At 34.3% G+C, this 15,915-nt stretch overlaps 1 protein-coding gene across 1 annotated transcript in view; it reads right to left on the bottom strand.

Moving 5' to 3' along the window:
• LOC111064249 (protein dopey-1 homolog) overlaps nt 1–15,915 on the bottom strand; it is a 126,653-nt gene that overhangs the window by 51,231 nt on the left and 59,507 nt on the right. Inside the window, exons 20-22 of the mRNA XM_039420047.1 lie at nt 15,169–15,327; nt 9,041–9,261; nt 2,576–2,825 (exon numbers count right to left, since the gene is read on the bottom strand). Of these exons, the coding sequence (XP_039275981.1) occupies nt 2,576–2,825; nt 9,041–9,261; nt 15,169–15,327 (630 nt within the window). The remainder of the gene's footprint in view (nt 1–2,575; nt 2,826–9,040; nt 9,262–15,168; nt 15,328–15,915) is intronic.

The raw sequence follows: 15,915 nt of genomic DNA, 5'->3' as shown, positions 1-15,915 counted from the left end.
CTTGCATCATTGCAGTGTTAGAAGAGGATAGCGCTATCTGCTTTGTTTTCAAGGATAGCAACACCAATGTTAATCAAATACTGCCATTATGAAATGGATCTCACTAGGTTTCCTAGCTTATACACCATATCATAATAAAATCTATATTAATCAAATACTGCCATTATGAAATGGATCTCACTAGGTTGCCTAGCTTATACACCATATCATAATAAAATCTATATACATATAAGCGAAACGGCACTCATTCAAATGGGCTTATCCAGGCAGGGGGCTTTAGGGAGTTTGAGCCCCCCCACCAAACATTTGATCTCAAATGTTTTAGGCCGGGATCTTTTCAGCCCAGGTAATTCATATCAACTTTTTTGAGAACTAAAGGACAGAAAACGTCTTTATTTGGTATACAGAAGATTTGCTAGGTCTAGAATTTGTTGTATAGTTCACTAAAAGATCGCCCTATTGCCGTTTTTCTGGTGACTGATTCGAGCCTGTATTGACTATTTGAGAGAAGCGAGCTAACTTAAATTAAATATGAAGCCAAGCGAAGCGAGGCTGATCTCATTCCTGGATTATCCAGCCGGGGTCTAGACGGATAAGGTGAGCGAAGAGAGCCTGCCGACTAGTTGAATATATTGTAAATATATTAAAATTATGAGATTCACATTAACATCTACTGAACCAAAAACGTTCAAATGTTGTAAGTATTCAGTTGGCCCTCAAGACTCTAGAAGCTTACTAAGAACATATTTGAAATATACAAAATACACCCACAATCGGTGTTCTATAGTTTTTCTGCGTTTTCTCAGCTTTTTCAAGAACTAGTGGACAGAGAATTTTTAAATTTCATACACAGGTTCAGATAAGGTGTACAAATGTTGTATTTCTAAGATCTTTGGAACTACGACAGAGATTCAGCTAGAACATAGAAATTTTGTGTTGGAAAGAGTTCAATGCTGCCGAAATAGGCGTTATTGTAGCGTTTTCCATTGTTATCTTAGCTTTCCCAAGAAGTAATGATGAAGAGCTGATGAAGAACTAAAGATGTAGAAATTTGACACACAGGCTCATCGAATGAGTATAGTTAGATGACTTAACAAGGAGATTCTCGAATTTACGCCAGATACACCTAAATACGGCGTTTAGACAAATATGAATTGGAAGATCTACATCATTAGAGTTATTTATTGTTAATACTGTTTTTGTACAACCTTTTCCGCCTATTATTAATGAACGATCGTTATAAGATCACATATCTATGGACAAGTGCCATCCTAATAACAGTGAAAATTCAAGTGTAAAAACGAAGTCCAACTTTATGAAGTTAACTTCGTCAAAAAATTTTTGACGATGTCTATTCAACATTGAGCCGGTCAAAGATTGAATTCCATAATTGAAAAAACATAGTTTTATTTTGTCACATCCACATTAACTGTGCTTTTTCAATTATGGAAAGAATCCACAATATCAGTTCTCATTCAACAAATTTTATCATGAATTCATAAGTTAAATAAAATTGTTTTTAAAAAAATTAGGTTATATGAATTAGAGATTTCATACTTTTAGGTCACAAACTGGTAACTTTGTTTTTTTAAATAGGAAGGTGGTCATGCGATACATGATTTCGATACGGAATTTCAAGAAAAAATGAATGGCGAAAACCGCACATCGATATCTCAAACCGTTCAGAAGATATTCACATTATCAATCAGTACCATGCAAATCAGAAATGAAATACGAGTGGTATTGATTAATAATGTGAATATCTTCTGAACGGTTTGAGATATGCGATGTGCGGTTTTCGCCATTCATTTTTTCTTGAAATTCCGTATCGAAATCATGTATCGCACGACCACCTTCCTATTTAAAAAAATAAAGTTTCATTCAATATGGCGGACCCAAGATGGCGGACCAGATTTTTAAAGTCATTGTCAGTGGGATCTCCAATCACACCCACCGTCAAATTACCTTTGTGTATGATATATCTAGCCGTTCTCGGACTTTTCACTCACCCTGTATGAGAATCAAATTTATGAGGTATCTACATCTACCGAACAGCATCAGACACGAGACGGATAGGGCAAGGTTTAAAATCGAGTTGAAAAAGCTCCTAATAGAGTTAGAAATGTATAGTTTTGAAGAATTTCATTGAGAAACTATGTATACCTACGTTGCTATTATTGTTTCTCTTTTGTTGTGTTTCTTTCTGTTCTTCTTGGTTATATGTTTTCAGAATTGTAATTGTTGTTTAATGCACATGACGCATTCATGCACAACATACATTGTGCGTCTTGAATGAAGAGATTGATTAATTACTCATACATATACTTGAATAAAATTAAAATAAAATATAAAATCTAGGAATCACCAGCAAAAAGAACATCTTTGTCCGCTGATGAGAGATGCAAAACAGTAAAAGAAAAACATAATATTTCGAACAAATGCAGAAAACTTAGGTTAAAAACTAATAATTACAATAGAAACTTTAGAACAGCAGAATCATAAAAAATCAAACAAATATTGTGCAGAGAAAATACTATAGAATATAAATAAGAATATTAAATATATTTAGACCGACCTGCCTGTTGCCAGAAATCTCCTCATGCGTGAGTTTGGTCTGGGCGGCCAAGTTGGGATAATAACTACGCATGTAGTAGAGACACGTGCAGATCAACACCTCCAGGTACATGCTGCTCCTGCCGCCTCCGCCACCGGCTCCACCGCCCCCACTGCCACCTCCTCCGCTACCGCTCCCGTCCAGGTCGCCCCCAAAGCCACGCCCGAATATCGACTTACGGTGGCGAGCTAACAGCTTCAGCAACGGAGATCTGCCAGTGATAGACGAGAAAATTATTAGTTAATTGATGATTATCAAACAAAATTACTGTACAAATAAATATAATATCACTTTTTTTATCTAAAGAAATACTCACACTAGCGCAACTCAAATCATGAAACGACTCCATACATAAGCACTCCTTAAGTGTGAGTGTACTGTCAACTACGATGGCAATATTATTTCTAATTCGGAATTATAAAATTGACTAAAAAATTCTGAATAATACTAAAGTGAAGTCCACGTTATAATATCAGCGAAAAAGGATAGGATAACTGCGTTGCCGATTCCCTGCCTTGCCAATGCCTTTTATACAAGATAGCTGATACCGGTATAGCTGATGTAATACCAACTGTTCATTCTTGTTTGAAATAATAAATTAAATTTTATTCCTAAAAAATATATTTTTCAATTATTCAATAATAAATTGCCATAATTAAGATTGAATATTCTGCTAATTAATTATACTCCTACGCTATTAAAAAACGACCTTGCATCATTGCAGTGTTAGAAGAGGATAGCGCTATCTGCTTTGTTTTCAAGGATAGCAACACCAATGTTAATCAAATACTGCCATTATGAAATGGATCTCACTAGGTTACCTAGCTTATACACCATATCATAATAAAATCTATATTAATCAAATACTGCCATTATGAAATGGATCTCACTAGGTTACCTAGCTTATACACCATATCATAATAAAATCTATATACATATAAGCGAAACGGCACTCATTCAAATGGGCTTATCCAGGCAGGGGGCTTTAGGGAGTTTGAGCCCCCCCACCAAACATTTGATCTCAAATGTTTTAGGCCGGGATCTTTTCAGCCCAGGTAATTCATATCAACTTTTTTGAGAACTAAAGGACAGAAAACGTCTTTATTTGGTATACAGAAGATTTGCTAGGTCTAGAATTTGTTGTATAGTTCACTAAAAGATCGCCCTATTGCCGTTTTTCTGGTGACTGATTCGAGCCTGTATTGACTATTTGAGAGAAGCGAGCTAACTTAAATTAAATATGAAGCCAAGCGAAGCGAGGCTGATCTCATTCCTGGATTATCCAGCCGGGGTCTAGACGGATAAGGTGAGCGAAGAGAGCCTGCCGACTAGTTGAATATATTGTAAATATATTAAAATTATGAGATTCACATTAACATCTACTGAACCAAAAACGTTCAAATGTTGTAAGTATTCAGTTGGCCCTCAAGACTCTAGAAGCTTACTAAGAACATATTTGAAATATACAAAATACACCCACAATCGGTGTTCTATAGTTTTTCTGCGTTTTCTCAGCTTTTTCAAGAACTAGTGGACAGAGAATTTTTAAATTTCATACACAGGTTCAGATAAGGTGTACAAATGTTGTATTTCTAAGATCTTTGGAACTACGACAGAGATTCAGCTAGAACATAGAAATTTTGTGTTGGAAAGAGTTCAATGCTGCCGAAATAGGCGTTATTGTAGCGTTTTCCATTGTTATCTTAGCTTTCCCAAGAAGTAATGATGAAGAGCTGATGAAGAACTAAAGATGTAGAAATTTGACACACAGGCTCATCGAATGAGTATAGTTAGATGACTTAACAAGGAGATTCTCGAATTTACGCCAGATACACCTAAATACGGCGTTTAGACAAATATGAATTGGAAGATCTACATCATTAGAGTTATTTATTGTTAATACTGTTTTTGTACAACCTTTTCCGCCTATTATTAATGAACGATCGTTATAAGATCACATATCTATGGACAAGTGCCATCCTAATAACAGTGAAAATTCAAGTGTAAAAACGAAGTCCAACTTTATGAAGTTAACTTCGTCAAAAAATTTTTGACGATGTCTATTCAACATTGAGCCGGTCAAAGATTGAATTCCATAATTGAAAAAACATAGTTTTATTTTGTCACATCCACATTAACTGTGCTTTTTCAATTATGGAAAGAATCCACAATATCAGTTCTCATTCAACAAATTTTATCATGAATTCATAAGTTAAATAAAATTGTTTTTAAAAAAAATTAGGTTATATGAATTAGAGATTTCATACTTTTAGGTCACAAACTGGTAACTTTGTTAAGGTTTTGGAGATAACCTGAATGAATTTACTTAGATAGCAGAGAAATAGTGCCTGAGATTGAGAGTGATATGGTAAGTAAAATAGACACTACAAGGTCAGCATTCAGCATTCCTTCCTCACAATTGACAACATTACTGACAGATTAAGGTGAATCTCATGATCTCTATTTCAATGTTGCTTTAATCTTGTTCTTGTCGCAATGCTGATTATTAGGCAGAATTGAAATTAACTGCTGTTCTTTAATCCAAGCAACTGAGTTAGTTAGCTACGAACGACAGCCCTAGTTTGTGGTGTGTGTTATTCTACAATTTAGTTTTGAAAGCATATTTTCATTTCATTTGCAAGCTCACATTCTGTTTGTTCAGTACAGTGGCATTATCCGTTAACAGTTATAGTTAGTTCAATGGCATTTACATTTAAATAACTTTCGACAATGTCTTCAGAAAACAAAACATTCCAAGAAAGATTTCTTTGTTTTGGGGTCGACAGAGATTGTGAATTTGTTGTTGGATCTCTAAATGAAGTTATCAAAGGACACAAGTTGTGTTCACTCAGCGGCAAGTAATGTGTTCAAAGCTATGTTTTACGGTGATCTCAAACAAGATACCTCTATCAAAGTTGATTTGGATCCGGTAGGATTCAAATTAATGAAACAGTTCATTTACACTGGCGAGGTATGTTTCACATCTGCAATTCATGCTCTGCTTACATACGCGGCCGCCCGTAAATATATAATTTCTGATCTCGAAGAAATGTGCGTCCAATATATAAACAAAAATATTCAGCCATCAGAAGTGCTAGAGTTCGTCGAGTCTTGCAAGGTACTGTACATTTCAGAATTCGACGATTTATGTTACAAAATAATCCAAGAAAAAACTGACCTAGTGGTTAATAGCGAGTTCTTCCTGTCATCCAGAATTGAAACAATCGAATTCCTGCTGAAATTACCGTGTTTGGAGTTGGAATCAGAGAGCAAAGTTTTTGCTCATTTTGAAAGATGGGCTCAAGCTGAAGCTGATCGTAAGAATATCAGTGTTGACTTGATGCAATCATATTTTAACAATCTCAAAAGACACATACAATTCCTAACTTTAAGCTTGAAAGAGTTTGTTTCTTGCGTTACTAAGTCTCTATTTCTGACTCAGGAAGAAAAGAATATTATTCTACACAACCTGATAGAAATCGATTCAGAACCAATGCCGAAATGTCTCTCTCTTGAACGACAAAATCGCCAATTCAATATCTCTATTGTAACAACCAAAAATTATGAATATAAACATGAATTTATTATTTCAATTGATAAGCTTTGTAGTTCAAATGATACATACACAATACAAAAATTCAAACGCAATCTTCCAATCAGAATAACCTGTACAAAAGACATAGGTAAATACATCTGCTTTCACGTTGAATTTCTAAAATCCCATACTGTCGATGACATGATAAATATAGAATCAAGACTTAGGGTATTAGCTGAAGAGAAACACAATGAATTAGTTTTTGAAAATTTGTTATTCACCGTACTGGACTGGAACAATTCGGAAACAAATAAGATGAGTTTTGCGAAAATTCCCGTTAGCAAACTGAGTAATAAAACGTTTTTAAGAGACACCAGTGACACTGTTATAATTTCCCAGCCCGGGCAAGATATTTTTCTCGGGCCACACCCGTGTTTCGGATGGACACGTAAAGCCGTCGGTCCCGGCTGCCTCAAAAGCAGTCGTTAGGTCATGTCAGAGGCCCTGAAATTGATCAGTTGCGACCTGAAAACTCTGACACCAGACCTGAGCCAGCCAGGTCACACGATATTATTATTATTATTTATTATTAATTGAAGCCTCCTTTAATGCGACACTAGAGGAATCAAAAAAATGATTTTGCGGTGAAACCATCCTGGTTGCTTTTTATTGAACATTCTTATGACAAATATTCTGAAGCTAGACATGTTTTACCATTCATTGAATTTAAATGAATATGTTTCCAAATAGGATAATTTAATAAATCATTTATTGATTCAATTATTCAACTAATCATAAAATAAGTGTACATAAAGTGCATTGAAACAGCATACCTTTAAATCTCAAGAGTTCAAAATTATTCTCAAAGTAACCTTTTGCTACCTCATAAAGTATTTGGTTCAACAGAAATATAGATTTTTCTAGCACAATTTATTTCTAAGTTAACAAGTACGGTATTTAAAATTACTTCATAACTTTTCTGTTAACTACGAATGCCAACGAATAAATCTTCAATTTAGCAACAAAATATCATTTGACAGAGCAATTTGAAGGGAACGTCTAGAACACAATGTTTTAATCTGCAGCTCTATAAGGGCTAGTTAGGAGGTAAACATATCAGAAGTGTCAATTCTAACCCGTCAAGTAAAAGACATTTGTCGCAAAATAAGAGATTTCACCCCTGACACTAAAGCGGCAATAACATTCATGCTCTTCAACCCAACTCATTTTTTATGCATTTTAGTAGAGTTATAAGCCCTGGAATAAAAAAAAGATGAATGAAAACCTGTGTTTCCAAAGATTTCACACTTTCAAGAGCAGATATCGCGAAAACTATTAAAGATATCAAAACTACTGGACAAAACTTTTAGGAAATTTATCAAGTTTCATTTTTGTATGATTGATCATATCGCTGAAACGCATTGTTGCCAAGATGTAGGCGTGTAAACAAAGTATGGAAAAATGCAACTTTTAAACCACCCTCCACCATTCCTTTAGCACTAGGGGTGGGGATGAGAACTTTCTATATTTTCACCTTCTTACTAGTTCCAGAAAGGCTACAAAGTCAAAAATTAGGTTCCTAAAATTCCCTCCTAATTTCTTTGTCAATTCATCATCGATTGTCGCAGAAATCAATAATTCACACTCAACAATAAAACTGCTGCAACGGTCGTAGGGAATGGGTAAAATATTAAAATAATACAATGGTACAATAATTGAGGAGAATTCAATTCTCTAAGTTCATTATCAGCATGCATTTTTTTCATCTATAGCTCAAAAGTTATAAGGCCAAAAAGAGCAAAACATTGGAGAAAACGTGCACGGATAACTCACCCCCACCCCCTTCGTACAGGAGTGGAGACTTTTTATATGTTTACCTCCCTATGTTTGCTACCCTAAACAGAGCTGTGGATGTGGGATCAAAGATTGTCTTCCAAAACTTTTCCTCTATAAACCTTCGTTCACTGGACTAGTCAGATGGTTATTAGAATAGGCTTGCATTAGAATTAGCTTGTATTTTATCATGCAACAGGGCCTAGTAGAATGTAGAGAGGGCAAAGTGGTATATGGAAAAGGAAAGTAATATATGCGAATTGAAATGGGAAAATGAAGACTGAAACATAGGAAGGAATTGCTTGCTTACTTCTCAGTAACTGACGAAAAGTAACTTTACAGACGCTAATTGCAATTAATCTGTCAGGATTTTAATTTGACAATTAAATTAATACATCGACGTGGACTATTTTTCTATTCTATATAGACTACATAATTTTATTGATAAACATCGCGGAGTTTGCACCTACTTCTATTTCTATTTCAGGAAAAAAGTATTTTATTCAGTGCGTTATTATTTCTAAATAGCTATTAACATTAGTCAAGTTTCCTTGAATTCAAGTTTTGTGTAAAATAAATAATTTATTTAGCAAACATGAAGTCAAATTCACAAGAACAGAAGATTTCAAGTTTTGATTCAAATAGATGTTGACATGTTTGATTTTTGGATTCAACTTGAATCTTGTAGGTTGAATCCAACCTACAAATAGGAAAATGAGATAAAAACAGTTGCCAGTCGATGTAGAATGTATGAAAACAACTAAATAGAAAATTACTCGTATGATGCAAGAAAATTGAGAAGTTTGAGATTAATTGGATTTTTAACTTTCAAAGAAAAGTATACTTTTCACCAAGAATGGGCCTACATTATACTTTACAGAAAAATATGAAATGTGAGAAGTTGAGATTAATTAAATTTTTTATTTCATAATTATATACTTTTGAGGTTATGAAAACTTGAATTCGAGTAAACTTGACATGAAGTCGCCCATTCAACTTGAACGTTGAAAGAAGCTTGAAGGGCCAATGTGGTGTGGTGTGGTGTGGTGTGGACTCACCTCGCCGGCAGACCAGTGGTGGCGGCAGCGCAGAGGAATGCGCGCGCATTGGTGGTGAGTATGTTGCGCAGGGTCTGCAGCGCATAGAGTGTGCGCAGTGAGTCATAGACGCCGCAGTAGAGCAGCAGATGCGAGTGCAGCTGGTCCACACTGGACGACTTCTGTTGTGACTGCTGCGGCTGCGGCTGCGACAGCTTGGCACCATTCACGCTAGCACTCACCTGTAGAAGGCATACACGAATAAAAACAATCCGAATAGAAATGTATGGTAATACAACATGTAACTATTCAAACAACCTGCTGCATTGTAGAATTCATAGTATACAGGTGTCCCACGAAAGGTGTAACAATCGAAGACCATAGATTCTACATGAAATTTGAAAAAAATGAGCAGTAAAATTGTATTATATCAACCTATTTCATTAGGGAGTCTGAAGAGTCTAACATTAGCACTATATGATTTGTAATTGACTGTGATAATAGTTTTTATCAGAGGCGAGGCGTCCGGTCATCTCTGGATTCGCCGATGACTGGACAGAAATTGATATGTAATGTGTATATTATACAATTGAAAATATTTAAAATAAATACAAAAAAAGGTGAAGAAACCAAAAGAGAAACGTTTCTTTGCGAGCGCGCCAAGTTTGAATAAAGTACGCTACTGCATCATCAGTTCCATCCGTTCAATATGATTCTCAAAAATATGCGATTCCAGTAATGCTATTTAGCATTGGTTACCACCACTCTTCTGCATCATCACTCTCCCTCTCCCCGTAAATGATGGTAGAGTAAACGGTCAAAGACATCGCTATTTTCTGTGATTCCACTGTTCCGCGTCAGTGTTGCAAACCGTACGATAATTATTTTGCTTGAAATTTGTTATTGATAATTATTATTATTATTTCTTCTATTTTTGGTTTTGAAGCATCTTAATTTAAAAATCTACTTTGGCTTAAGAACTGAAATATTAGTGAAGAGAACAACTGCAAGACTAAACCTATTTCGGACTATGTGTAACTTAATCAGAGGAATAGCACAAGGTTACCATATTTTTTCTCTCCCTGTCATTTTTGATGATGTACTTGTTGTATGAAACAATAAAGAATTTCATTTCAATTTTTTTAATTATTGAGGGCCAGTTTCCGTGCTTGAGATTAAGCCAAGCTCTAGACTTTTTAACTCTAGGATTTTGAATAGTAAGCTTATCTTATACTAGATGTCATCTTGCTCGATAAATAATCGTCCAAAAATAAAACATTACAGTATCTTTTAAGTAGGGGAGGGGGGTGCAGCTTTCATTCAAACTTTCAACTGAATTGTTCCTGGAGATGACTGAGCCAAAAAGTCATGCCTCGCCCCTGGTTTTTATAGTTTTAATTTGTTCCCAGGATTTATTGTTAGTATATATTTAAATTCATAGAATTAAAGTTGAGTAATTATTAATAAAAACAATAAAAAAACTTGTAGTGCCCTTCATTAAAAACCTTGAAATATTTTAACGCCTAGTTAAACATTTTTCAACTTGAAAATGACCTATGGTCGAAACTAGTCGTTAACATATTTTAAGGTTTTTAATAAAGGGCACTAGTATTTTTTATATTGTTTTTATTAATTTCAACAAAAGTAGCCTATATAAGTGATTTTTTTTATAATTATTTATTCTTATTGTTGCGTAACTTTTATTGAAACACCAAAGAGCCTTGATGCCTGCTGTTGCATAGCATGTATCTTCATATATTATTATTTTCGTTGTAATTCTATTAACCTTATTATACTGACATGACCAAGTGTACTATATTAGTCCAGTCACTATATACATTGGTGCATGCAATTTATATTGTAGTTGCAATTTATATTGCTATGCTGTTGCATAGCATGTATCTTCATATATTATTATTTTCGTTGTAATTCTATTAACCTTATTATACTGACATGACCAAGTGTACTATATTAGTCCAGTCACTATATACATTGGTGCATGCAATTTATATTGTAGTTCTGATTTTTCAATATATTATTTGGGTACATAAGAGAAGTCCAGAACCAATTTCTTCATGCAAAATTTCCTTGTGCTAGATACAGAGTGGCCCAAAAACCTCGTATTTTCGGCTCATTTTCCAGTTTTCAGCTATTTCTGCCAAATCTCGTAATCGGACAGAAAAATTTGCTCTCGCCTTTTTTCTAGATTATGAAATTCTCAATAAAATGAGATCATTCGGAACTCTCTATCTCCAATGAGTACTGAGTTATGAATTTTCAAAAATGAGTGAAATTTGAAGAAAAAAATCAATTTTGATAAATTTTAGTTTTTGAACTACAATATCTTCCGATTGTTACCATTTAGATTGTAAAATCTGACAAAGCATTTATTGGAACGGTTCCACTTGTTACTCGTTCCGCTACTACGTAGACATCATGTCGTCATTTTGTCTGTCTGCGCTGACCAGTGACGTCACAGTCAAGGTTCACGTTACTGCCCCAATCAAGTTGGTTTCCTTTATTATTCGTCATGTCATTATTTGCCGTTGCAATTTTAATATTTGTGCTATTCGATTTTTTGGAATTTAATTTGTCTTTAGGCATCTTACTTTCTAGATATTTGTTACTTTTTCACCAAACGTCTGTAAACGTTTTACCTACGTTTCAAACACATCCGGCATCTTCCTTTTTCTGAACAGCATTAGCGGTTTCCGTGTCTTTTGAAATGGTTCTTAGTCAAGAGCGCATTTACGCTTTTGGTCTAAACCTTTTATCCATTTTCATCGGACCTACGAAACGTTTTTAAAGGTGAATTATTCTTCGAATTAATTCGTTTGTTCTATTCTTCAATTGTGATTCAATTATTCATCGATTGCTTCGTATATTACTCTGATAAACTTTGTCAAAAATTGCAACCTCGTGTGAGCGTTCATCGCTATTTATTTGATCTACAAAACGTTTTTAAAGTGTGAATTATTCTACAAATTAATTCATTTATTCTATTCTTCAATTGTGATTAAATTATTCATCGACTGCTTCGCATATTACTCTGATAAACTTTGTCAAAAATTACAACCTCGTGTAGGCTTCAATTGCCATTCTTCTACAATTGGCTTCACCTCGTGAAACTCAAACTTTCAAGTTCATCATCTCTACCGTTTGGAAATCAATCTAAAAATTCCACAACTTGAAGATCGGATTATTCGTTTGGAATTCTACTTGCTCCTGCCTACATTTCCACTGGGGGATTCGCCTGCTGTGGTAGACGTTTCCATTCTTGTCATCGCATGGCCAGATCACATCATCGCTTGCTGATGTCCTGTTCCTGTGGGTATTGCGGAGTCATTGCCTGTCTGCCTGGCTGCATCTCCTCTTCAAAATTATATTCAGGTTATGTAAATCGTTCTATTCAATTTTCATTTACGTATGTATCATAATTGTTTTATTAATGTCTATCTTGACATTCAATTCTGAGGCCACTGACGCCTACTTATTGTTATTAATGTCTATCTTGACATTCAATTCACTGAGGCCACTGACACCTATTAATTTGTTTTATCAATGTCTATCTTGACATTCAATTCACTAAGGCCACCGACGCCTATTAATTCATTGAATTTGACAGCTACCCTTGGCTTTACAAGTGATTTTCTGAGGCCACTGTCGCCTATTAATCGTTCTAATTGATGTCTATCTTGACACTCAATTCATTGAGGCCACCGACGCCTATTAATTCATTGTATTTAACAGCTACCCTTGGCTTTACAAGTGATTCACTAAGGCCACTGACGCCTATATAATTGTATTCAATAGTTGCAACTATTTCATTGGATTTGACAGCTACCCTTAGCTCTTAAGTGATTTTCTAAGGCCATTGACGCCTAATTATCGTTCGATTGATGTCTATCTTGACATTCAAATCACTGAAGGCCTATGCCGCATATATTTTTATGTATTTTACTTGTTGAGCATTATTTACAGCTTATTGTCATTTTTTAATCATTAGGATTGAACCTTACAGCAATAACTTTCATTATAGCACTCAATTTATATTCATTTCAGGTATCATTAATATTACCTTTTCGTTTATTGTCAGGCTTCAATGGTCATTAATGTCATTGACCTAATTTCATTTAAATTTTGTATTTCTCTAACGTTTTATCATGTTGTAATTATCCCAAGATATTTGACTCAACCTACTTACAATTGTTTTTGTATGTGGCCATCTGCCTATTATTATTTTATTGTTATTAAATCTTATCTTGATGATTCATTTAGTCTTTTATTGACGTACTTACCACACTTCAAGCTATCAGTATTTTTATGCACAGAATTCAAAGATTTATTTGTAGGTATTAATACCAACTATCATTCACAGTCCACTGCCCTGACCTTGGATTCTGTCATAGATGTGTAATTCAAAATCCCTCTGGGCGTATTTTTCTGCTCTACAATCTGAGATCAGGTAGAGCGCTCTATCTCATAAAGATTTCCAGGTACACCTGACAACAATGCTCCTTGTATTGTGAAAAACACCTAATTTTCAGCTTCAACCATCATCACCAACTACATAGTCTTCACATTGATATTTCGCACAATGACATAAGTTCATGAGATTATGTTCTATGAGAATCACCCGTTAGATGCACTTCATTTCAGTATTTCCTAGTGGAGAGGCGCGCTTAAGGACACCTCAAGGATCAAAATTTCAAACACTTATAACTTCTGACACAATGCTCAGATTTCACCGTACTACACTTCATTCTTCTCGGCTCGTCAAGGCGGTCCAAAATCATGCATCAAAAGTCACATTCGGTCGAAAAGTGGAACATTTATTGTTGAGTGTACTAAAGCCCATATTCCAATACACAAAAAATGGCCAATTTCTATATTCCGAGGTTTTTGGGCCATCCTGTATCTAGCACAAGGAAATTTTGCATGAAGAAATTGGTTCTGAACTTCTCTTATGTACCCAAATAATATATTAAAAGATCAGAACTACAATATAAATTGCAAGCACACCCCTTTATTATGTCTATATTGACTGGACTATATATGTATTTGCTGGCTGAAATAAAATCATAAAATAACTGACCTTAGTTATCGAGATATATTGATCTTTCGATATTTTTGAAAAACGTTAACTAAAAAACTATCAGTCAAAATCTAATAATTCTAAGGATATGGTTGGAAAGAGGAAAAAAAATCCAATGAGAATTATATTTTTTTTCTTTGTTTGACGTTTTTGAACTTGTCATGAGCGCTCAAAAGTTGAAAAAGGTATATTTGTCAAGTTCAAAGTCACATTACAAACAGTTTGAACGCTCATAAAAAGTTCAAAAATGTCAAACAAAGGAACAAACTATATGAATATTATTGGAAATTTCTTCCTCTTTCCAACCATATCCTTAAATATTATATATTGATTGATAGTTTTATAGATATTGACGTTTTTTTAAATATCAAAAAATCTATATAAATCTCGAAAACTAAGGTCGATGTAAAAAAATTTTACTTGACATTTTTGTTGCGAATTTCAAGTAGAATCTATGGTATTCGGATGTTACATGTTACACCATTCGTGGGACATTCTGTATATAGTAGGCATTTTCTCTCCAGCAATGGTGTCACATAAGTATGGGCTTGCATGAGAAAGTCAAAATTTCACGCAATCATATTTGATCGGCTTTAATTCCAAGTCATTTTATTCAAACTATACTTGAACATTTTCCTTTAGATTAATATTTAAATTTTAGTATGCAATCGCATCATCAGGGTCCCAAGAGACGATTTTTTTATAAATAATATTCACTCAGGTTGGAATAGCAGTTTTCTTGCTTCTTCAACGTGTTATATAATATAAAATCAATTGAAAAATGAGTTCTATTGTTTCAATTCAATTTTGATTCAACAATAGATTCAATAGAACAAATTTTGATTCATTATTTCTTTGTGAAATAATTGTAGAGCTTCTATAAAAACAATGATGGATTCATTTCCAAAAAAAATATTTCTATAAATCAGAGAACACAAGATTAGTAACCATGGGTAGCAGGATGACCGATTTTTATTTACAATTCAGACATCAAGAAGTAATTCAATATTGTAAAATACAAAAAAATTGATTGTAACTAAAGTATGTAATTTACCTGAGTGCCACCTTGAGTGATCCTGGGCGTGCGTGCGTGGCCGGGTGTCTTGATGGTGGTGTCCTTGCTTCGAGACGATGTCGATGATGAAGATTTAGTCGAATTGGACCTGACACTTGATTCAGATAGCGACGATGTGTGCTGTTGTTTCGGTGTTCCCTGCAATACACATTTGGTTTAGAGCTATTTAGACATTCATAAATAATTGAATAGGAAATAGCACATTTTTCTAGTTTTCACACTATAGTAAATAACTGAATGTTTTTCAGCGTTCAGTTTGATAGAATTGCATTTTGCCATCCAATAGCATTGGATAATATTGAATGAATAAAACAATATTGCCTGGTAGTATAGCAAAACTCGTCAGGGGTTAGTAATTTAAATGTTCTAAAATTAGTTGGCTCTATTAAGAAATAGCCTACATAAAAAATATTGTAACCCGCTTTTTGAAGCATTGAATAATTTACAGGTGAAAGCTATAGAAAACATCGATGAATGTTTGTATATTGTTGGTTATCTTGTGATGTTGGTGACATTCAAGTGTTAGTGGCGTTGTAGTCTATCAAGTGTCTCCGTTCCGAAAATGTAGAATTGAAGCTTAAAGTGATTAAACTCAGTAGTGAATTTGATGATTTGGAACAATATTCGCGTAGAGAATGTATCGAAATACACGGTGTTCCCGAGGCGAGAAAATGAAAATTTGCAAAAGCTATTCCAGGATGTAGGGAAAGCAATTAAATTTAAAAA

The sequence above is a fragment of the Nilaparvata lugens genome, chromosome 2, assembly GCF_014356525.2.
Source record: "Nilaparvata lugens isolate BPH chromosome 2, ASM1435652v1, whole genome shotgun sequence".
Lineage (NCBI taxonomy): Eukaryota > Metazoa > Arthropoda > Insecta > Hemiptera > Delphacidae > Nilaparvata > Nilaparvata lugens.
The sequence above is the reverse complement of the archived record's forward strand: the minus strand, read 5'-3'. Positions and strand labels throughout refer to the sequence as shown.